Raw genomic sequence first — 23,022 nt, 5'->3', positions numbered from 1 at the left:
TCAAGACACGAAATATCTGCCACTCATTATTCCAACACTTACACCAATAAGCGTACAACTTGACGTATGGTGGACGCCTAATCCACTACTCCTTGTTCAACACTTACATCAGTAAGTATATCCTCTGACATGTGGCAGGCACCTGATCTACCACTCCTTATTCAGCATTTACCCCAGTAAATTCATATCCTAAACAACCCTTATCACTGATCCAAATTAATCTTCCCACTACTTTAACGAGTCGTGGGAATGCTCGAGTTCGTGGTGACAAGCAAGACTCTTGGACGAAGCCATACAACCTTCGTTGACCCGACCGACCATCAGGAGGATCCCATTGTGAACGAGAGCTCATAACACAATACTCAAACGGTTAATGAAATATAAGTTATATAATTATAAGGAGTTTAACATTGAATTATAAATAAATATATACTGAATAAATTAGTGGTTACTAATATATTAAAATCGATAATTTAAAAACTTATAATACTCTAAGTAATTTTCTTCTTTTATTTATAAAAATAATACATCATATTTTATTAAAATCTTACTTTAAAGTAATATAATTAACAGATATACGTGTCAGATCTTTTGTCATAAAAAATTTTAAATATTTTATAATCGATGTATTATATTTTATATAAATTTTATGCATAAGTAGCCTTATGTAGGTTTAAAGTAAAATAATCAATTGTTATAAAAATCGTAAAAGATAAGAAAGTAAAACAATTACTAGGTTTAGGTGCTTCCACGTCCTCTTCCCAGTGGAAGCTTAATGTTCTTTGCGTCTTTCTTTGGTTTACTCTTTTCTCCTAATGGCGGAAAATCAGCTGAATTAAAACAATTTGTATTTTCTTTTACTTCACTAGCAGCAGCTTGTGACATTGTTTTAGGAGGACGTAGTGGTCGACCAATTAAAACTGCACTATTTGATGATGCATTAAATTCACTGGGAGGGGTAACATGTACACGGTTTACTTCGCCACGACGTCGTTGTTCTTCAGCATAACTTCGTTCCGATACTTTTCTTCTATGTTCCTCAGTTACTCCATTCATTTCAATTACCATTCTCGGATTACCGAGGTTTAAGGAATTCAGTTGAGTATCAATACTATTCAGGTCCATAGAACCTTGATAAATAGTATCGATTGTCTGAGAGACAGGGCAATGTACTCCTTCGATCATTGGTACATTGAGAAATTCACAACAATAATCGCATATTGTGAAACCCCATCTTTTTACAACAGACATACTGCAGTACTGAGACGAACCATCTATAGCTTTATGAAAATCACACTCGAGATTAGAGACAGACGAGAAAATATCTTTTTTAAATTCATTCTCAGCAACTACCAGATGTATACTGCAATTATCTACATTTTGCACAGCAGTATTCCTCAATTTTCCAAAAAGTGCTTCCAATGAATAGATTGGAAAGTCATTTATAGACGTACCTCCTGCCTCAGCCATTTTTGTTAGCAATGACTGCACTGCAGGAACCATATCTTTCACAGTAAACAATGGGGGCAATTTGTTTCCAGTCTTATTGCTTTCTAGTAGCCCAACCAATTTTTCATACATAAATAAAAAGTCATTCTGTCCTCCTGGAAGTTCTACAGGTATTCTATGGGTTTGCTGACTTGTTTCAATTGCATCTCTTTTCCATCCTAATGGTATTTTTACGTTGAGAATTTCGTGATATATATTTTCAATGCCATTTTCCAAGCTAAATTCTGCGACTGCAAATTCTGCAGGACAAAATTCATATTTGTTGATTCCTATTTCTCTTCTAAAAAACCAATTTACATGTATGAGTATGAACTTTAATTTCTTCAAACCTGTAATAAATTATAATACACTAATCATGTTGTTTTTCATAAATATATATGAATATAATATATTGGACACTTACTGTTATGTTTAACCCCCATAGACACTATAGAATCTATGTACTGAAGCATGTTTTGTTGAAATTCTTGCTCTCTCCTGTCGGCTTCCAAAACCTCCTCTATACATTCTCCAATTGTTGTTTTCTTCTTCATACATCCTTGAGCCTCAACTTTACTTTCGCCTGCTTTCTTTTTATAGTATCCTTTTTCTTGTGAGGAAAGGTTCTGCAATAAATTTAAAGACATACTTAAATAATAGTTTAAGATGTATTAAAAGTCACAAACTATACATTATCATATTCATTATTATTTCTTCTCAAAAGCAGGTCATAATCAAGTATTCTATTGTCAAAGCCAGAAGAACAATAGGGTCAACATGAAATCCACTAATCAGCATTAATATTCTTTAAAAGGATTCTGGTTATACTTAGCTAAATCTGGTGATATGTACATGCATAGGTTAGAAGAAGGATATGACCAAGACTTAAACTAGAAGTATTACAAGATTATTACGATTTTTAAAAAGACTTCTAGGAAATTAGCTAATATGCATGCTAGTAGTCCAGGAATGAAAAAGAACTGGTACAGTTTGATACGAAAAAAAAAACTGAAAGGTATAGATGTAAGGACATAATAAAGACAGGATATTAGAGAAGGTAACGGAGTACCTTATTCAAGAGGACAGAATAAGGACAGAGCAATTATCCTATAGTCAAAAGTACAGAGATATATGATGGGGAGAAATATGAACACACTGAAAGGATACTTAAAAACGAACCAATCATTAAAATTCAAAAGACCTTTAGCACAACTAAACCTAGCAGGGAGGATTCATTGGAGGGAAAGGAATCTATAATTTGGAAGAACTAAAAACTATATAGCAGCTTCTGAAAAGATATTTAATGTATGTACAATTTAAACCCAAAGACTATAAAAATTGCACTGTGATTCAGGTATTATCCATAAATAAAGAACAGGACACTAGAAGACTGAACTATTTTATGATAAATGCAATATGAATTAAAGTTATATGTTTGGAAAATTAAACTGAAGGAAGCAAACCAAAGATTAATTATAATAAATCCTTATCTTTGTAAATACAAAAGCATATATTATATTTATATAAAAATGTTATTAGTAAAGAACAGTAGGATAGCAACAAATACCTGCAATAATTATATGTGATTAATTACAAACAATTTAACACAAATTGCAAGCAACCAGAATTGTAATTACCACCATATATTTATCTTACGATTAGATTTAAGATTCTAATAGATGAAAATCTTATATTAAAAAAAACAATACAATATACAGGGTGAGTCACCTAACGTTTGTACTTCAAATATCTTTGTTATTTTTAAAGATATATCAAATATCTTAAGTCAAGTTGAATGGTTCAATGGGGTTCACACGATACCAACAAAATTTTTGTTTTTACGCCTTTCTTTTTTAGAAATATCAAGATCACCTTCATTTTTTTAAATGAAACAATCCTTTCTTAAACACTTACAGTAATAGTACCTTTCATTGGGAATTCAGTGACTACATAATTATTTAAGGTCATTCAAGGTCACAGACAGAGAATGTATAAGATTTAAAATATGAAAGCAAAATACCTTTATCACGAGTGAAACTTGTAGTGAACATACTAAGGTCCTTCAATGTTATTAAAAACCGTAATGCTCTAACTGATTATGACGCAATTTATTTACTATCAGTATGTTTTGAAACGCGATTCTGCTATGTCTTATTCAGTGACTGAGTGGTGTGATATAACGGTTTATAGGTAAGATGCATTGCAGGCCCAATTGTTTTATAAAGAAAGGTACCCTGAGCGAAACACTCCTTCTAGGCAGACTTTTATTAATATCTATAAGTTGTTTAGAAGTACTGGAAGTGTAGATGTAAGAAAGCGTAAATGCAAAAATCCTATGACTAAGGAAGACAATGAAATTAATATTTTAGCAGCTATAGCTGTCAATCCACACGTGAGTACGAGAAAAATTGCCCGACAAGCAGGCATGAGTCAAAGTAAAAATTCGATTTTTCAAAATCAAATTAATTTTTGTTAATGGGGATTGCATCAAAATCGTTCATTTTTTCTAATTTCTTGTTTACGGACGAAGCAACATTCAGTAATCATGGCTCAATTAATCTACGGAAGGCCCATTATTGGTCTGTTAATAATCCGCACTGGCCTCGAGAAATTGACCATCAATGACAATGGAGCATAAATGTTTGCTGTAGTATTTTGAACGGGAAAGTAATAGGACCACACTTCATTACCAGAACGATGACAGGACAAACATATATTCAATTTTTGCACGATCTGCCAATTTTGTTGGAAGATATCTCTTTACAAAACGCTATGATATGTGATACCAACAATATGTGACGGCTTTGCTGCTCATTATGCACGAGTAGCAAGAGAAACGTTGGATTCTAGGTTCCCAAACCGATGGACTGGACGAGGTAGAACTATTTCATGGCCAGCACGTTTGCCTGATTTAAATCCACTGGATTTCTTTTTGTGGAGTTTGCTAAAAGAAACCCTCTAACAACAGTTGGAAATATGCATCAGTGTATGTATCATCACAGCATGTGCGAATATCACCTCGGATGTACTTATCAGAGTTCAAGATTCTTTCAAAGTCCGTTTACAGCAATGTATCGATATAAATGGCCATCATTTCGAACATTTATGAAATAGTTTTATACGTCTTATACGTTTTCTCTGTCCGTGACCTTGACTGACCTTGAATAATTATAGTCACTGAAATACTAATGAAAGGGACTATCATTGTAGGTGTTTAAGAAAGGGTGGTTCTATTTAAAGAAATGAAGGTGACTTTGGTATCTTTAAAAAAAATGACAAAAACAAAAATCTTTTTTGTATCCTGTGAGTCCCATTGAATCATTCAACTTTGTCCTCAAGACATTTGACGTATCTTTAAAAACAACAAAGATATTTGAGGTACAAACATTAGGTGACTCACCTTGTATATTCATTATTATCTTTAATATTTTTGTAGGAATGTAATTAGATTACTCTACTAAATGTTACTTTAACTTTTTATATCTGAAATATCAGCATTTGTGAAAGTATATAAATTAAAGAGTAACATTGAAATTAATCTATATGTATAAATTATCATGCAATATTTATTTATATAATAATGAAATTATTTTGAAATAAAAAAAAGGACTGACTCTGTAAAATTTGTTTTACATAAGAGTTATTTAAAGCGATAAAACATTTTAAAAAGTTTCACCAAAAAATTATAAATGCTTTTAATTTTATAATCAAACTAACTATATAAATGCAAATTAAATGAATAAAAATAAACATTGAACAGTTAAGGAAGAAATTTAATTTAATATTTATTAATAATAAATTCAAATAACACAAATACTTACAATACTTATAATTGTTTGCAACACTTTCTTTTCTAAAAAATTTCTAAGTAAAAATGACAAAATTTAATCAAATTCAAACACAAATCAAATTGTTTACTATTACCAGTTTAGGCATTAGTGGACAATATATAAATATCTCTTATTTGCTTCAACAATGACATAATTGAAATATCTTGATTTTAGGGACCACAAGTTTAAATATTCTCGAGCATTACAACTTTATAAGGTCATTATATAATACAACTGTTGGTTTTTCTGTACTAATAATTCAAAAGCTGTTAATTTTGAGTTAAATCACTGTTGTAGCAATGAGGGATATACATACAGTGAGGAACAAAAGTTAAAACAGAATACCTCATTTAAAATTTGACCAAATGACTTGAGATTTTTTGAGAAGCTATAGAAATTAATTTACTAAGATACAGAGACATAACTAGTCAAGTTCTTAGATGAAAAGTCGTGATTCTCTGAAATTTTAATTACTTGTAACTTCTAAGTGCATTGACCGATCTCAATGAAATTTTCAGTATACACATAACTTATCTGAATCTATGAAAGACATATTTTAAATTTTCATTGTAGGCTCACGTAAAGAAGTTGAAAAATTACCCTTCATTATTTTTTCTCACAGTTTCAACAAATTGTAATTTTTTAAAACAACAAAAACACATATTTTAGTAAATTAATTTTTATAGCTTCTCAAAAAACCTCAAGTCTAATTTTAAATGAAGTATTCTGTTTTAAACGGTGTGCCAATACTTTTATTCCTCACTGTATATAAGAATATAATTTTTCACAATACAGTAATTAACTTAAACTTTAATTTAACAGACACTTGGCTTAAACAACTTTCATTATTTCACATGAAAATCTTTAAACAAAAGCTACTTTTATAATGAACTTGTCAACATACCGTTTACTGTGTTTAAATTGAGAATATACTTCCAGTTACAGATAATGTTGCCTTGATAACTTAAAGTTTCGAAATTTTGTTAACATTGTTCAAAAATTTGAAATTGAAATCGCACCTGCCATTCTTCACTACATCTTGGATCTCGTTGCACATCTTGTAAACCCTCCGGAAACTTTTTTCCTTTTGCTTCTGCCTGCTTTCGCCAGTCAAGCATAAAAAAATAGAATGCATTCTTTCCTTTATTTTTCTTCGACATAGTATTCCAGGATGTCAAATAATTAACTACTGGTATTATGTGGTATTATGTTGTTCGTTATATACCATAGGCATATAAAAATCAATAAGAATACACTGCGCGACTACCGAAGCAGGCCCTTCCAGGCCCTCCTACTTTGCTCTACTCTTGCGAATTTGATGCAAATTTTAGGTCAGCGTCTCAATACCAGGAGGCGCTGATGTCGCTTTTCTCATGGATACTTTGTATGTGTATCACTGATTTTTACATATACAACTAAAGATATCGTAACGTCATGTTCCCGCGAAATTTGTCGCCGCGTTATTCAATTGTTTCAAAATGAAAAGAATTAAAGAAATATGGCGCACATGGTGGCAGCGTGGATGACTGAATTTCCAGGTTCGTAAATTCCATTATTATATTATTACTATTATTATTATTATTACTGTTGTTATTATTATTATTGCTATTATTAGGTTTTCAGGTTTTTCAATAACTTCTGCTGATAACATGCAGCAACAGGAGGTAAAGATAGAAATTAAGTACAGAATTTTTTAAAACTGTTATTGAAAACATTAACTGTTTACATTGCTGTATTAGTAATATATTTAATTTTAATTATTAAAATGTATCTTTAAAAATGGAGGAAGAAAATATACAGCATCAGAGGGTATATGTACTAACGAAAACATCAGGATGTTCTCCCAAGAAAGAAAGAATGAGAAGAGGATGGTGCAGTGGGTGGAAGTATGTGACAATCCAAAGTCAGTGCTTTCACCTGAAAACTGAAATTCCAGGTGATCTGCAGCAGCTACTTTGAAGAAAAATACTTCATGAGGAAAATATCAGCAGTTCCAACACTGAACTTACTTGGTAATAACTCTTATATCATTTTGATAGCATCTATTAAAATAGGCAGCCTCTATTAAAATAGGGCAACAAGACACGTGGATGAAAATAAAAAGAAGAAGAAGATTGTAAGTATTCTGTTTACATATACAATATATAAAACCATTAACATGGTATTAATACACTTAGTATACATAATAATACTTCTAGCATGAGGTGTATGTATAATGTTATATAATTTTGTTCTTATAGTTAAACCTGACTGCACAGGGGAGTGGTGAACGTGATTTTCGAGACATTCTGTACGTGTGTGATACACATACACCCCATTTGTAAGTATGTGGACATTCTAAAACAGAATGCTCTTTTTAAAATTGAACCAAATAACTTACGATTTTTTGAAGAGCTATAAAAATTAATATACTAGATGATGTGCTTTTGTCGTTTTACATATTATAAAAATGCTGAAAGGCATTTTTTATAATTGTTTCTTTTGGGCCTGTAATGAAAATTAAAATCATACATTTTGTAGATGTAAATAAGCTATATGTAAATATATTGAAAATGTCAACGCGTCTAAAAGTTATAAGCAATTAAAATTGGCAAAAATCGTGCGCGAATAATCGTGAGTAATCGCAATTTTCACTAATTAAAATTTTTTTTTTAAGTGCTTCACAAGTTAATATATTTCAACAAGTATAGTGTATTTCAATAAAAATTACATAATTATTAAAAATAAGAACTGAAACTGTAGAATTGCCATATTGTCCTGGATAAGATTATATTATTTTGTCGACTCCAGGCCCTCCAAACTCCCGTATTTCATGCTGTAACGAAAATTAGTACTGCGCGCGAATTCCAGAATCGCTAGTGTCGCTACGAATACATAAATGATCGGAATGCACATATATATATGTATAATATGCAAAGACAAAAGTATCAGTAATAATTAAATAAAGGAATAATAAAGTAAATTGAAAATTGTTTAATTGTACATACAAATTTGGAATATCTGTATTTGTGCACACCTTTGGATTTTTTAATATTGTTCCAAAGGATAAACTTTAAATTGTAAAACAAATACGTATTATATAAATTAAGAAAGATGGATCAATAAAATTTTAAATATATAGTGAATCAAGTGGTTTTAATGAAATTTATATAAACTTTACATTTGACAATTACGTATATATTTATATACAGATTATAATGAATTTTGAATGAATATAAATTATTTTGATATTTCTATTGGTATTATCAACATGGTATTTCCAACAAAATTAGCGCATAAAGCAAATAGAATTTCTTATCACTATTATAATGTTTTTGTGATATATTTATTAATGTTTACATTATTTATTATTTTAATAGCAACATATATCTTCAAATTTGAAAGTACTCAAAAGCATTCAATATATAATGCTATTGTTTTTAATGATTTAACTTCTTTACCTATACATGCAATAGATGCAGATTCCCCTACAGCAGATGCAACGAATTCTTCTTGCACATATTTTAGTTGTTTTAACGTTTATCGTTGTGGTAGTCAAGGAAATAAGCTTTTAGTATATGTTTATCCACCAAAAACATACATAGATGCTTCAGAAAAGCCTATTACGAGTCAAATGTCAAAAGAGTTTTATCAGATTCTATTTACTATAATTTCAAGTAAATTTTATACACCAAATCCATATGAAGCATGTATTTTTATTCCTTCGCTTGATACATTAAATCAAAACAGATTAAAGTTACAAGAAGTTTCGCAAGCTCTAAAATCATTACCATTGTAAGTGTTTATTATACAATTTGCTATGCTTTAAAATAACATATAACATTAGTATTTTATTGTCTATACTTTAGCTGGAATAATGGGGAGAATCATCTTATATTTAATATGGTACCTGGAAGTGTGCCTGATTATAATACAATCATTGATGTACCAATTGGAAAAGCAATGATTGCAGGAGCTGGAATGTCATCATTAACATATAGATCTGGTTTTGATATCAGTTTACCAGTATACAGTCCTTTAATAAACAATTTCAAACCAAATGTTAACAATACAAGGTAATACAATTTATATATTTGATTGTGCTCATTTATAGTATCAATAATTTACACATTTTAGGCAGTGGTTAACAATTTCATCTCAGATTAACATTAACTCTGCTTTCGAACAAGATTTAATAGAAGTTAAATCTCTGTCGCCAAAAGAAATATTAATATTAAGTCCGTGTTTACAGTATAGTTCTATGAATAGTACAATTCGATGTGCAGAAACAGATGTTTATAAGTATCCTGATGTACTTCAGGTATATATACTAATAGAAAATTTTTCTAGCAGAAAAGACATTCTTACGTTTAAACTATTTTTGTTAGACAGCAGTATTTTGCTTAGTGATTCGAAGTGCAAGACTTGGGCAGAGTACACTTCTAGAAAGTATGGCAATGGGTTGTATACCTGTAATTATAGCTGATTCTCTTGCAATGCCCTTCCATGATGTAATTGATTGGACCAGGTAAAAATTAAAGATAATAGTCCTTATATATAAAAAAATAATGGATATATTCTTTACATAGAGCTGCTATATTTGTGCGTGAAGTAGATATTTTGTCAGTGATATCAGTCTTAAAAAAGGTGTCACAGCAACGAATTACAGAACTTCAACAACAAGGTGCATGGCTTTACGAAAAATATTTTAAATCCATGGAAAAAATAACGGAAACTACGTTAGAAATACTTGCAGATCGTGTGTTTCCACATTTGGCTAGAGATTACATTTTTTGGAACATATCGCCTCGCAAGGAAAGTATAAATATTTTAATTTAAAAGTTATCAATAAGTTCAAAAAAACATAATCTGTTATATTATGTATACAGGATATTACATCTCCTCTTTTGTTACCTATTACTGCGCCAAAAACTCGAGGATTTACTGCAGTAATTTTAACATACGATAGATTGGAATTACTATTTCTCTTGATTAATAAGCTCGTTAAAGTGCCAAGTCTGAGTAAAGTGCTAGTAATTTGGAACAATCAACATAAAGATCCACCGCACTGTAAGTTAATACTATATTAACCGCACATAATATTAATTATATTATTAAATATCATATTTTACATTGCTTATTTATATTGTAGCGTCAAGGTGGCCGAAATTAAACAAACCATTAAAAGTTATACAAACAAAAGAAAATAAATTATCTAACAGATTTTATCCTTATGATGAAATTGAAACTGAAGCAGTTTTGTCAATAGACGATGACATTATTATGCTGACTGCAGATGAAGTAGAATTCGCCTATGAGGTTCGTTCGCTAGAAATTTTTGTCTACATTGTCTGTATATGAAAATAGGGTAAATAAAAACAAAAAATAATTATTAGGTTTGGAGAGAATTTCCTGATCGAATAGTTGGCTTTCCATCCCGAATTCACATATGGGATAATGGTACAAATTGTTGGAAATATGAAAGCGAATGGACTAACAGTATTTCTATGGTTTTAACTGGAGCTGCATTTCATCATAAAGTAATAAGTTACATACTTTATTATTTAAGAAATTAAGAATATTCCAACATATTTTCATCTCACTATTAGATTAGACATACACGGCAAGTAGTAAAACGGGTACGAACGCCCAAGATTACCTGCGAGTATAATTAGAGGCACAGGCTCGAGCAAGTTGTTTAAAAGCGAGGAAGCATACAGTAGAATAGTAGACGCAAGCTCGTGACAAGCACATGAGAATTCAGACGTGCAATTGCACGTACATACCTGTCTTAAATATTACCAAGTATAAGATCTTCGTCTAAAAAATACATCTAGTGTCGAAAAATATGTCCAGTTCAAGTTTTCCAACATGTCCCAAATTTTCTAAATATAAGATTATGCATAATTGAATTATTGTTTTATAATAACCTTATATGTTAATATAATTATAATTATTTCAGTATTGGAATTATATGTATACTACTGCTATGCCAGGGGATATCAAAGAATGGGTTGACGATCACATGAATTGCGAAGATATAGCTATGAATTTTTTAGTAGCAAATATTACGAGAAAAGCACCGATAAAAGTAAGTTTATCCAAATTTTCAAAAGTTTGAAATACTCTACATACTGACTATAACTGTATGTTATTGTAGGTAACACCAAAAAAGAAATTCCGATGTCCAGAATGTACAAATACTGAAATGCTATCAGCAGATCTAGCACATATGGTGGAACGCACACAATGCATAAATAAATTTTCTTCAATCTATGGGTCAATGCCATTACAGTCAGTTGAATTTCGTGCAGATCCAGTTTTATTCAAAGATATATTTCCTGAAAAGCTTAAAAGATTTAATGATATTGGAAGTTTATAAAGTTTTATTATATACTTTAAAAGAGATTTCCTTTACTAATATTAAATCATTTTTGTAAAATATTTATTTTACATCATCTTACTTGTTATTACATTATGTAGCTATTTATAAAAAGAAATTATTTATATATATTCGTGCATTTAATTTTATTATATACCATTTTTTATTTGTTGTTCTTCACCAGAAATGTCTAATTGCTGCTCGCGATAAAAAATTATTCCCTTCCCGAGATATTTCTACCAGGCCCTCCAAACTCGTAGAGGTTCAAGCCAGCAGTCCTATTTGAAGTTGGAATGGAAGACCAATAACGTCATGAAAACGTTACGAAGTAGTGCGGAATATTACGTTTTTCATCTGTGCCCAGTGCAATAGCAACGCGACAGTGAATAAAAATATGTACTTGAAAGAATTGGTCCCTTTCTGACTACGTAGTGAAATTCTGTGAAAAGTGATAGTGATCGTGCGGTTGAGTGAGTTCAATGATCCCGTCTAGAGATCAGCTGTTCTTCGTAACGTGTTCCCTCTAATGTTTACGATTGGTACAATGAACCAGTGACAGCAAACCATTTTCATTGGAGCTGAGTCATTCACAGACGGATGGGGAAGTTTCATTTACATTCAATCCTTTTTTTATTATTTGCAAACTTCTTTTGATTTCCAAAACGTGTATGCGGTTTTCTCACATTTGTTTCAAAACTGACTACAAAGTATTTTTTAAAATTCCTATCGTACAACAAATAAAAGTGTTAGATCAATTCGATTTATTCATTCTACATGAACAACGATTCATTATTTGGTGAACTTGTAGAAAAGCTACTCCCCTCCGATTTTAATGATTTCTAAATATGTTGTAAAATTCGACAATTTTTTTTTTGGTAATTATTGAGATTAGGTTACACCTCACCGATTTTGATGAAATTTAAATATGTTGTAAAACTCTACATTTTGAACAACTTTTTCCTATACATATAACCGCCGCTCGGCCTTAGTTTTCGAGATATTTTCGAAAAACTGCTGCTACTACTACAATGAATTCAGGGCCTCAAGTCGATGCCGAACGCGCCAAGGAGAGCTTCGCTCTAAAAAATTGTTTAGAATCACCTTAGCAATCATCCCTCCACGGGATTCGACCGAATTTTGAGACACTCTGTACATATACAGATTGACTGCGCTTTCCCGTTAGAGAGTCATGATAATACAAGAGTGAGAAAGCAATATTCAGGGAATCCTTTTCTATCTCTAATATATGAGCGTATTCATACTATACGTAATGTTCCAGCTCCGGTCCGACCACGCTCTGATCCCGATCAAGCGCAAAGAATATTTTCCTGGAGCGTGACTGGGCTTGTCGTGTTGGTATCATTTTAATCAGGAGATTGTAACAAACATTTTCATTTAAAAAGGACCAAAAATGAAAAAGGGTAATTATTTAGAAGTTGGTCCTCCTCGCCGATTTTCGTGACCTTGAAATATGTTGTCAAGGTCATCATTCTGAACAATTTTTCCTTATACATGTTACCGCCGCTCGGCCTTAGTTTCCGAGGGGGACCTATTCGCTACCGCGCCTTTACGTGCCTAATTGTAAGTGCGCGCAACTACGTCGGTACGACAGATTGGCAATATCACAATTTACATTATATTTACTTATTTATTTAAAACCTAATGCAAATATATAAAGTAACTATAATTCAAATTATGTCGTGTTTGATCTTGTTTTAATTGAAAAATTTCATTAATACGCTAGTGGAAGTTTCATTCAAAAGAAAAATCAATCATTATAAAGCAACGAAGCGAAAGTGCAGCATAAGTACACAAAAAACATAAGGTTTATAGCAAGCTTAACATTTTCTATTGTATTATGGTAATCACTATATTATAGTTTTGTTTCCTTCTTGTATTATAGAAAAGTAAAATATGCAATATCGTATAAGCGTGGACCAGTTGCAATAGTTGCAAGAAACCTGATATGTATGTACACATACAGTAAAACCTGGATAGATGCAACGAAAGAATGATTGGATAAGTGCAACATCGCTATACCCTCCACTTGGGGGGATCCCCCTAAGCGAACCGAGCCGCTCGACGAGAAAACCGTATGATATGATCCGACCGTAATATCGGTGTGACTAATACTAATTGAACGATAAAACTTTTTTATTTTTAACTTTTTCTTAATGAAACTTTTACTAACGCATTTGTGAGATTTTTCTGATTAAAATGGTACCAAACACGATATACATACCGCCCTTCACCATTCTCGCTCGCTCTGTCGCTCGCCCATTTCATCGTTCGCTAGCTCACCCGCTCGATCTCTCGTTCGTCCGCTTTCCTTATCCTTATATGTATCATCCACGATCTATTACAATAACAGTTTCTTTCTTTTTTCGCCTCCCTCTGTCTCTCTATTTCTCTTCCCTACCGTGTTCTCTCCTTCGTTGACTTCCGACTCCTCTCTCTCATACCTCTCCTTCATTCATTCATTCATTCAAAAAACATAATATATAAATAAAACAATGTCGTTGTTACATTAGTGTTGTTTCACGAATATGTAGGGATTTAATTTTTAACTCTTATGTCAGCTCGAATCCATCTTCTTCTTTTATCTTGTCTCTTTCTACGTTGATGTCGGCAAAATAGAAACAGTTGGACAATCAAATTTTCTGTCCGCTAAATGTTCGTCGTAAGTCCGAAATTCTGAACACTTAACGATTCTTTACTGAACATGTCATCGGTTCCTGGACCCTTGTAACGATCAGATAGACGCCTCCTCGGAGATAAGGATAAATATCTGACAGCGAGTCACCCGAAAGGAAATAGCCTTTGTACCGAAACATCAAGAACATCAAACAGTTTGCGAATCACCTTTCATGACACATCAGACCCTTTGGACCTTGAAACCCTGTACATACCTCTCCACTAGAAACTGTACGTATGTATATAAGCAGGCCACAAAAATAAAGAATCAGATTATTTCTCACTCTCAAACGAAGTTCATCGTGTCATTTATTTCGCCACGAGCAAGTATCTACGGATACTGCTCGCTAGGCGTGTTATCAACCAATGTTACGTTTTCCCCGTAACACACTCGACGATGTAACGAGGATCCCTGAATGTGAAGGAGGTTGTATTAGTAACGTCTTTCTTTCTTGCTTTCATAGTTTCCCTTTTAAAAAGGGCAGCATGATCTAGGAACAAAGGCCCCTTTCTGCCTACTGAAAATTAGCGTCCACGCGCCTTTTTCACATTACATTATTCCTTGTCAGTTACATTTTCTTTCTCACACTTTTCCATTACTTTTACATCATACTGCCTTACTCGCTCCTTTACATTCCCCTTTTAGTCGCCTCTTACGACAGGCAGAGGTTACCGTGGTCGTATTCTGATCCCCCCGAGCCACAGGGGGTTATTAGTAACGTCTAGTCTATATACACATACAAGCAGCATTCAATGGGTTAGTTACGCCTGTATAGGCAAAATCCAATGAATTGTACTGAAAGTTATTATCATCTCGAAAACTAATAAATACCTGTAGCTAAAATTTTAAACTTAGGTTTCAGCCCCTCTCCCAACAAAAATTTCATAGTAATCGGGAGTGTCTTTCGGAAAAATATCCGTACTTTCTTAAACAATACATTTATTTGAAACAGAACATAGTACATTATTTACTTCTAATAAAGGATACATATAACTGTTATTATAATTAGTATTAAAACAAAAAGTGTTACTTTATTAAGAAAAAAAATTGTTTATTATATTAAGATCACAAGTAACTATTGTTTTCTAGATTACAAAAGAATCATTATTACATTTTTAAACAAAAATATATTTTTAATAGCACAAAAGAAATCATACTGAATTTACAATAGTAATAATAAAAAGAACACTGTTTATTCAACATCACTGATAAATTATATTCTAAAATACTTTACACAATAATAAACTCTTTTGTCCCAAGGTATATGTGATATTTATGGAAGTTACTTTGCTTGTTTATCATCAATGCTTAAATGAATATCTGTTTGTCTTTCTATAAAAGCTTGGATTTTAATATTTCATAAACCATTTTATTCCGAAAATATGGCATATCTTGCTGTGTAAATGTGATTCTTTTATTTGAACAAATATATTCAGCAAACATACAAGAAAAAACACCACAATCACTCCCATTCATTTGTTGAGGAATATTTTTGACTGATTCTAATTTCCAATCACTAGTATCATATGTTTGTTTCTTTTTATCCAAGCTTTCATTTTCCAAATATTGTCGTAATGCAGATAAACATTTCGGATTACTGCTACCCATACTGTCATAATACCGAATAGTTTTGTCTCTAAAGTCAATTATTGACATACACCAATGAATACCTAAATGTATAGGAACAACTACAAGATCTTGTGCGAAAATATCAATTTTTCTTGTCCATCTCTTCAAAGATGCGTGTCCACCTGAGATTAGTTTTGGATAGAAGAAGGTATTCATAGCATGTACCTTTGGGTATTTATCGTTGCTACTTCTAGCTATTAATAGATTCATATAAAAATTGATTACTTCATCATTCAACCAATTTAAGTCAGCTAATGTATAAATATCTTTCCTTGTGATTCGTAAACCAAAACCTTCAACAAGAACTTCATCAGGTGGTCGAGGAATAAGAGCATGCTTTACTTCCTGTAACATTTCCTCTGTTAAAGTAGGTAATTCTGATTCTTCTAGTTTCTCTGTTTCATCCAAAACAGCCTCACATAATCTCATCGATCTGGCTAAATGCTCTTCTAATGCAGCTTCCCTTGCTAAACGATTATGTTTAGACAACATACATGTCATTTTTTTAAGTTCTTCGGCTTCCTTATAGCGTTGTTCTATACGTTCATTGTATCGTTTTGTTATTTGTGGAACAAAATCCTCTTTCATCACAGCTTTCGCTGCTAAGTGATCTCTTAATGTGTTTTTTGCTACACATTCTATATTTCTAACTTGTGTGCATTTTTCTCTATTAATATGTTTACTATGAGATGGAATTTTATCGGAAATTTCATCTATTTTATCGTTATCTAAAGTAATAACTATTTCTTTCTTCTTTTCTTTTTTCCAACATGATTGTGAAGTTTCATGTTTTCTAATTGGATGCGTTTTAGAACTGGATGAGATATTAAATTTTTCTAAATCTATTACTTCTGCTGGTTCTTCCATCTGTCCGTTTTCTTCATGTTTATCACATATAACATGTATTCTGTGCGGGAGAAAATTTTGTAATAATTCTTCATACTGATTTTTTTCTTTCAGACGGCGAGTTTTATTTAATGTGACACATTGTCGGTGTGTTCTAACATTATGTACTCTTTCACTTGCATTACCAAAATACCCCATGTTCACTTTATCATAACACGTTTGACGTTTTGATGATGATGGTGTGCAGCAAGTAAATGATTTTTCTTTATTATTACATTTACCATTTACCCTATTGAACGTTTTAGTGGGAGAATGTTTATGTTTGATTATAATTTGAACATCGTCATCATCGTTATCACTATCATCTTTAATCTCAGTAGGTTCATCCTCCACATTGATAGTTTTGTAATCACAACGATGCTTTTTTGGTGTTACAAATTCTTTTTCTAAACTAAACGAAACAGCTCTACGCTTTCTAGGTGCTTCGTCTGCCCATCCAAAAAATTTTTTTAACAAGTCAAATATCAACATGATTATTATAAAGAAACAATTGCTTGCAACACAAAGTCCAAATGTTTTTTATTAATAAGGCCATTCAATATAATATAATATTTCGTATTATTTTTCATATAATCCTGAAAATTATGTTAAGGTTTTATTAGTTACAAAAAAATGTTACAACATAAATCAACTTTTCACTTTTTTATAAAAAGCAAATTCATTTTCAATTAATACTTACAGTATATACACTGAACTTTGTTGGATAATTGTTGAATCTGAATTATTAATTGAAATAACCTAAAACAACAAATAACCTCATACAATCTGATAATACAAATAATACAAATAAATATAAACGTACACTGATAACAAAAAATTGGGAATTTAAATTAAAAGTGTAAATATACCTACTGGAAGCATTAATTTGATATAATTTCGTAAAAATTGTAATTTCACATAAATAAATAATACTGAGTGATATTTAAACGTAGCAAATAATAAACTGTACTGTTCAATTCCATTAATATTAATTCAGAGACGGATTGTCAACTTTCGCGTCTGTTATGGAAAAATTAACGCCCCTCAGTGTCAATTTCATGAAATACACCTTTATACAATTTTATACTTTTGGATTTTAATTTAAAAACTATAATTTCATCTAACTTAGTTACATGATTGAAAGTAATAATCATATTTTTAAAATTTATATTTTATAATGTATAAATATAACTTCATGCTTATATTTATTTACGGGATATTATACATACGCAATTATATACAGATGCGTATCCAAGTATAACTTTATAATACAATACATTATTTTTGGATTCGTTTAATTAATAATTTTCTTATTGCCTAAAATACGTTAGTGAAGAAAAACTATTTATATTTATATGTGTTATTAAAATATAAAATTATAAAAATAGATTTATTTTATTTTATTTTAGTGATATGTTGCGAACCTCGCCTGTATGTATGTATACATATATGCATATGTATGAAAGTATATAGTGTCGTGTGAATTTAGCTGTAAACCTGTAATCGCATGATTTGAATATCCAACGCTATCGCTTGAAGTGGGATGATTGAAGTATGGCGACAATGCTATGTGAATAATGTATGTACTGATGTAAGTAGTTTACATTTGTAATCAACAGTACGCTTCAAAACAATATACTTATGTTACTTATGTACTGTATAAATCATATGTAATCTACAATTATAAGAACTATATATATAAACGTTTAGTGGAAGTAAAAAATAATTAGATTTGATGAGTAATGTTAATCAAGGGTTTATTGCCGTTCACGTTGGTACGTTATTAATTTTCATAAATATATATTGTAATAAACATGGAATAAAATTAATCCGAAATAAATAATAAAAATTAACATGTGTCATATATTTTATTAGGTGCAGGACGACATTCGGAAACTCTTAAAGAACAATATCAGAAGTTATGTCGTCAAGCATGTAAAGCTGTAAGTTATGTTTTTTTTATTCATACTATCTTAAATTGTTAAATGATAATAAAAAATACTTATTTTCATACAGGGTATAGAGAATTTAAAAAGTACTGGTAGCTCATTGGATGCAGTAGTAGAAACAGTAATCATGTTAGAAAATTCTCCTTTAACGAATGCTGGATTTGGTTCCAATTTAACATTAGAAGGATCAGTGGAATGCGATGCCAGTGTCATGGATGGTACTACATTGCAATTTGGAGCTATTGGTGCAGTTAGTGGAATAAAAAATCCTGTTTTGTTGGCAAAACGACTATGTGAATATCAATCAATCAAAATTGCATATGGCAGAATTCCACCAAGGTAAATGTCAAGAATTAAATTGTATATATACTGGTAGACAGAAAGATAGAACATTAATCAAATTATTTGATGTTCAATAATACATTTGGAATATTTTAAATAATGTAAATTTAAGTAGATTAAAAATCTTGTGGTTTTGAAATTTTAATTCCAGTGTTTCATAATTCAAATTTGAAATATTTTGAATAATGTAGATTGTATGGTAACAGTGCATTTTGAAAAATATGATAAAAGCCACATTCAATATAGTTGATTTCCTTTTTATAAATCGAACCAAAATGTTCAGTAGAAAGGGGGGGGGGGGGGGGGGGAATAATAATACATTCAGAGTATTTATAGAAAGTATTTTTATTACAGTGTTTGAAAAGAACAACTATTTAGAAAGAATTTATTTATTAGCAGGATAATACTGCATTACATGTTTCAAAATAGTTAAAGAATAGTTTTCAGGAAAAGAAATCTTGATCTTTTTTTGGATTTAAATATAATTGAAAATTGTTAAGATGATCTTATATAACATGTTAAATTAATACTTGAAAATTAATATTGTAAATTATATAATTCATTGTCAAATTGAATATTGAAATTAATAGAAAAAAAAGAAGGGTTTCATATATTACTAATAATAAAAACATTTATCCATTTTGCATTTTATATTTAATAAATGTTATGTACTCATTTGTAAATTCCTCAACTGTGATAGCATTTTACCTTTTTTTCAAAAACTAGCAAAGGGTATAGCCGGATAAGATGATCAAAAGTGCCCCTAAACCAAATTCGACTTGCTATGAACCATTCGATAGGCGATCAAAAAAAACCAGTCTGTGCCAAGTTTCAACCCTGTATCTCATCTGGGAGGGTAGTTACGGGTAAAACTGTAATCGCGAAGTTTTTGGCCAATTTCTCCTATTTAATGACATTCGAAAATTCTGAAAAATATCAGAGACATTTCTATTTGCAAGGCACGTATTACAGAATTTTTTCAGATTTTTAGATTGAAAACTGAAGCCGTGAAAAATCAAACACGTCAAAAAATGCTGAAAAATGTCGATTTTATATGGAAGAATTCGCGGATTTGGATTCATATTTTTTCTATAAATGTATATTATCGATACTATTATTCTCAATTTTTTTGAAAATTTTTGGTCTGGTGCGCCATAATTTTAAAAAATAAAAACCGAGTTTTTCGCTGTTTTTTGCGTGTCAGAGTTACTTGTACGGCGAATTTTCGTCTGTTCTTTATGAAGTAAGTGTGTTATACAATGTTCAATGTTTTTACGTACAGTGAAACACAATAAGAATATAAAAAAAAAACTAAATAAACCAGAATTATTGAAAGTACTAAAATCGAAAGATGTTGCAACGATGTCGGTGGTCTAGTGGTTAATACTCCTGAATGCTAAACCGCTGCAAGGCTTTTCGTAGGTTCGAGTCCGCTCACGCTGATTTTTTTTTTTTTTCTGTAAAATACATGTTTTTCAGTTTCGTTCAGTGCAGAAACATTAAAAATCACATAATACACTAAGTGTATAAAGGTTCTTTGAAAAATTGAAAGTGTTTCTCATGCTATAGCATGAAATATGTCGAAAATATCGGTTTTTAAGTTTTTTAACTATGGCGCACCTGAACAAAAATTCTCAAAAAAATTGAGAATAATAGTATCGATAATATACACTTATGGAAAAAATATTAATCTAGATCCGCGACTCCTTCCATACAAAATCTTCATTTTTCAGCATTTTTTGACGTTTTTGATTTTTCACGGCTTCAGTTTTCGATCTAAAAATCTGAAAAAAATTCTGTAATATGTGCCTCATAAATAGAATGTCCCTGATTTTGTTCAGAATTTTCGAATGTCATTAAATAGGAGAAATTAGCCAAAAACTTCGCGATTACATTTTCACCCGTAACTACCCTCCCAGATGAGATACATGGTTGAAACTTGGCACAGACTGATTTTTTTTGATCACCTATCGAATGGTTCATAGCAAGTCGAATTTGGTTTGGGGGCACTTTTGACCATCTTATCCGGCTATATCCTTTCACTAGCATGCTCTCTTTTTGTTTGAAACAACTTAGTTTGAAATAATAGAATGAATTTTTATTACTTTATCACAATATAAGTTTTCTAGTTGGAAATGGAGCACATATATGGGCACAAGAAATGGGAATACAAACTGTACCTCCTGAACAGTTAATCTCAAGTATGTAAAGTAAAGTTTAATTTAACAACAATAATTATATTTATGTCAGACGAAGTACTATAATTTATTATTTTTATAATATTCTGTTATAATTTTTAGCAAAGGCACAAAAAATGTATAAATACTACAAGAGAAAAATAGAAAATTCTAATGTAGAAATTTGTAAGGTAAATAATCTGTTATTTATCTTTTAATAATTTTTTATTTCTAAATATATCAACATCCTGATTTTAAAGTATGCTAACAAAAGAATGGATACAGTTGGTGCAATATGTGTTGATAAGGAGGGAAATATTGCTGCAGCTTGTTCCAGTGGTGGTATAATTTTAAAATATCCAGGAAGAGTAGGACAAGTACAGTATCTTTTTTTTTAAATTATATAATTTTGTTTTTAGTCCTTTTTATTAATATTAGTCACTTGGAAAATATCATAATATTGTTGTATTTTAATTTTAAGGCTGGAATGTGGGGAGGTGGTATTTGGGCATACAAAGACAAATATTCTATAGGAACAAGTACATCAGGTTGTGGAGAACACCTTATTCGTACTTCATTAGCGAGGACAGCTGCAGAAGCTATATCTGACAATTCTTGCCCAATTCTTGGCTTGCATCAGGCTATGAAAGCTGATTTTATTGGTGAAAATCTGTGATTCTTTTATTATTTGCCTTCGAATGTGAAAAATCTTCCTGTTACAAAAAAAATTGTGAATACATTTGACTATAGATAAGTAAAAACTTCTTTTAGGTTCAAAGTTTTTATGCGGACTTGATCAGAAACTTGGTGGTGTTATTGCTGTACGATATACAGTAGAAGAAGGATTAGGAGACTTTCTCTGGAGTTATTCGACTAATTCTATGATAATAGGTTACATGAATTCCTGCGAACAAACAGCAACAGTATATTTTGTTTATATTTAAATATAACAATATACAATAAATCAACATACGATATTTATATATATATATTTTTTTTTTTAGAGTCACATGGCTGTTCTATCATCTGATGAAGTTGGTAAAAAAGCAGTCGTGGAAGGAATTTGTTTTAAAATCAGATAACACATTCTACTTGGAATTGTTTAAATGGATCTCATCTACACATTGATATCTATGATTAACAAATTTATTTATTTACTTGATTATTATAAAATTATCTATAATCTCCACTGAATAAATTATTAAGATTTTTATCATGAAAATAATTTTAGATTAAATTAGATTAAGTTAAACAAACAACTCTAATTTATTTTCATTTAACGATTGTATTTTCAAAACATGTAAGAATAAAATAATACAAAATAGGTAATAAGGATAATGGTAAAATAGTTTAGGATAGCATGCACATAAAATTATTCATAGGTACCGGAGTAACCGTGGGACGTGGGACAAATTTTTACCCTCTCCACGACGTTCCAGTGACTCCCCTACCACCGTTGTTTTATCTAACACAAGCGCGTTGTCCCACGTGTCCGTGTGAGCTCTGCGGGTTTGGCAGAGTTCGGCTGCTCTCGTCATTTCTACGTTATCGGCCAGGAGCTAGCACGTGGCGATTTATGTCAGACTAAAAATTTCTTGGACTCCATCCAACAGACAAGTGTATAATTATGTAATTTTTATTTCCACGGCTTTCATTTTTCTCTATA

The 23,022-nt window shown here is 30.9% G+C and overlaps 5 protein-coding genes and 1 long non-coding RNA gene across 12 annotated transcripts; 4 read left to right on the top strand and 2 right to left on the bottom strand.

Annotated features, from left to right (window-relative positions):
• Positions 1 to 507: 507 nt before the first annotated feature.
• On the bottom strand, positions 508 to 6,616 carry LOC114880971 (protein maelstrom homolog). 5 transcript variants are annotated; one of them, XM_029197532.1, is made up of 4 exons: positions 5,664 to 5,683; positions 5,310 to 5,352; positions 1,913 to 2,114; positions 508 to 1,838 (listed from the first exon to the last, which is right to left on the bottom strand). In XM_029197532.1, exons 1-4 carry the CDS (start codon positions 5,666 to 5,668, stop codon positions 739 to 741), a joined length of 1,350 nt encoding a protein of 449 aa, XP_029053365.1. In that variant the 5' UTR covers positions 5,669 to 5,683; the 3' UTR covers positions 508 to 738. The 5 variants fall into 5 exon arrangements, with proteins under 5 accessions (XP_029053365.1, XP_029053364.1, XP_029053366.1 ...); XM_029197531.2 differs by lacking the exons at positions 5,310 to 5,352; positions 5,664 to 5,683 and adding an exon at positions 6,338 to 6,616 and having other exon boundaries at positions 509 to 1,838; XM_029197533.2 differs by lacking the exons at positions 5,310 to 5,352; positions 5,664 to 5,683 and adding an exon at positions 6,223 to 6,319 and having other exon boundaries at positions 509 to 1,838.
• Positions 3,587 to 4,272, top strand: LOC114880973. 2 transcript variants are annotated; one of them, XM_029197538.2, is made up of 2 exons: positions 3,587 to 3,678; positions 3,778 to 4,272. In XM_029197538.2, exons 1-2 carry the CDS (start codon positions 3,587 to 3,589, stop codon positions 3,962 to 3,964), a joined length of 279 nt encoding a protein of 92 aa, XP_029053371.1. In that variant the 3' UTR covers positions 3,965 to 4,272. The 2 variants fall into 2 exon arrangements, with proteins under 2 accessions (XP_029053371.1, XP_029053369.1); XM_029197536.2 differs by having other exon boundaries at positions 3,745 to 4,272.
• Positions 6,617 to 6,685: 69 nt separating the features above from the next.
• LOC123987660 lies at positions 6,686 to 6,983 on the top strand. The gene is made up of 2 exons (XR_006829261.1): positions 6,686 to 6,856; positions 6,934 to 6,983. It is a non-coding gene; the product is annotated as an uncharacterized LOC123987660 (long non-coding RNA).
• An 800-nt stretch (positions 6,984 to 7,783) lies between these two features.
• Positions 7,784 to 12,597, top strand: LOC114880970 (exostosin-2). Its single transcript, XM_029197530.2, has 10 exons — positions 7,784 to 9,092; positions 9,167 to 9,373; positions 9,435 to 9,618; positions 9,686 to 9,825; positions 9,887 to 10,112; positions 10,187 to 10,367; positions 10,450 to 10,616; positions 10,694 to 10,837; positions 11,260 to 11,388; positions 11,458 to 12,597. The coding sequence occupies exons 1-10, from the start codon at positions 8,527 to 8,529 to the stop codon at positions 11,677 to 11,679; spliced, it is 2,166 nt and encodes a 721-aa protein (XP_029053363.2). The 5' UTR covers positions 7,784 to 8,526; the 3' UTR covers positions 11,680 to 12,597.
• Positions 12,598 to 15,296: 2,699 nt separating this feature from the next.
• On the bottom strand, positions 15,297 to 18,037 carry LOC114880979 (sentrin-specific protease 1-like). The gene is made up of 3 exons (XM_029197545.2): positions 17,762 to 18,037; positions 17,589 to 17,647; positions 15,297 to 17,484 (listed from the first exon to the last, which is right to left on the bottom strand). Exon 3 carries the CDS (start codon positions 17,378 to 17,380, stop codon positions 15,707 to 15,709), a length of 1,674 nt encoding a protein of 557 aa, XP_029053378.2. The 5' UTR covers positions 17,381 to 17,484; positions 17,589 to 17,647; positions 17,762 to 18,037; the 3' UTR covers positions 15,297 to 15,706.
• A 328-nt stretch (positions 18,038 to 18,365) lies between these two features.
• On the top strand, positions 18,366 to 22,567 carry LOC114880967 (threonine aspartase 1-like). Of its 2 annotated transcripts, none has more exons than XM_029197526.2 (9): positions 18,366 to 18,479; positions 18,764 to 18,831; positions 18,905 to 19,176; positions 21,301 to 21,380; positions 21,480 to 21,547; positions 21,617 to 21,733; positions 21,838 to 22,018; positions 22,128 to 22,279; positions 22,361 to 22,567. In XM_029197526.2, the coding sequence occupies exons 3-9, from the start codon at positions 18,965 to 18,967 to the stop codon at positions 22,436 to 22,438; spliced, it is 888 nt and encodes a 295-aa protein (XP_029053359.1). In that variant the 5' UTR covers positions 18,366 to 18,479; positions 18,764 to 18,831; positions 18,905 to 18,964; the 3' UTR covers positions 22,439 to 22,567. The 2 variants fall into 2 exon arrangements, with proteins under 2 accessions (XP_029053359.1, XP_029053358.1); XM_029197525.2 differs by having other exon boundaries at positions 18,367 to 18,663.
• Positions 22,568 to 23,022: the final 455 nt, after the last annotated feature.

Source organism: Osmia bicornis, chromosome 3 (assembly GCF_907164935.1).
Source record: "Osmia bicornis bicornis chromosome 3, iOsmBic2.1, whole genome shotgun sequence".
NCBI classification, from domain to species: Eukaryota; Metazoa; Arthropoda; class Insecta; order Hymenoptera; family Megachilidae; genus Osmia; species Osmia bicornis.
Note: the sequence above shows the minus strand (reverse complement) of the source record. Positions and strands in the feature narration are given on the sequence as shown.

Excerpts from the sequence above, each read along its gene's own strand:
- LOC114880973 (XM_029197536.2), top strand. The coding sequence starts at position 3,587 with ATGACGCAATTTATTTACTATCAGTATGTTTTGAAACGCGATTCTGCT. Across the intron at positions 3,679-3,744 it reads TGTGATATAACGGTTTATAG|GCAGACTTTTATTAATATCT; the intron begins GTAAGATGCATT and ends CACTCCTTCTAG.
- LOC114880971 (XM_029197531.2), bottom strand. The coding sequence starts at position 6,478 with ATGTCGAAGAAAAATAAAGGAAAGAATGCATTCTATTTTTTTATGCTT. Across the intron at positions 2,115-6,337 it reads GATGTAGTGAAGAATGGCAG|AACCTTTCCTCACAAGAAAA; the intron begins GTGCGATTTCAA and ends AATTTATTGCAG. Across the intron at positions 1,839-1,912 it reads TATGGGGGTTAAACATAACA|GTTTGAAGAAATTAAAGTTC; the intron begins GTAAGTGTCCAA and ends AATTTATTACAG.
- LOC114880970 (XM_029197530.2), top strand. The coding sequence starts at position 8,527 with ATGAATATAAATTATTTTGATATTTCTATTGGTATTATCAACATGGTA. Across the intron at positions 9,619-9,685 it reads AGTATCCTGATGTACTTCAG|ACAGCAGTATTTTGCTTAGT; the intron begins GTATATATACTA and ends TATTTTTGTTAG. Across the intron at positions 10,617-10,693 it reads AAGTAGAATTCGCCTATGAG|GTTTGGAGAGAATTTCCTGA; the intron begins GTTCGTTCGCTA and ends AATAATTATTAG.
- LOC114880979 (XM_029197545.2), bottom strand. The coding sequence starts at position 17,380 with ATGTTGATATTTGACTTGTTAAAAAAATTTTTTGGATGGGCAGACGAA.
- LOC114880967 (XM_029197525.2), top strand. The coding sequence starts at position 18,624 with ATGAGTAATGTTAATCAAGGGTTTATTGCCGTTCACGTTG. Across the intron at positions 21,548-21,616 it reads CTAATGTAGAAATTTGTAAG|TATGCTAACAAAAGAATGGA; the intron begins GTAAATAATCTG and ends CTGATTTTAAAG. Across the intron at positions 21,734-21,837 it reads ATCCAGGAAGAGTAGGACAA|GCTGGAATGTGGGGAGGTGG; the intron begins GTACAGTATCTT and ends TTTAATTTTAAG.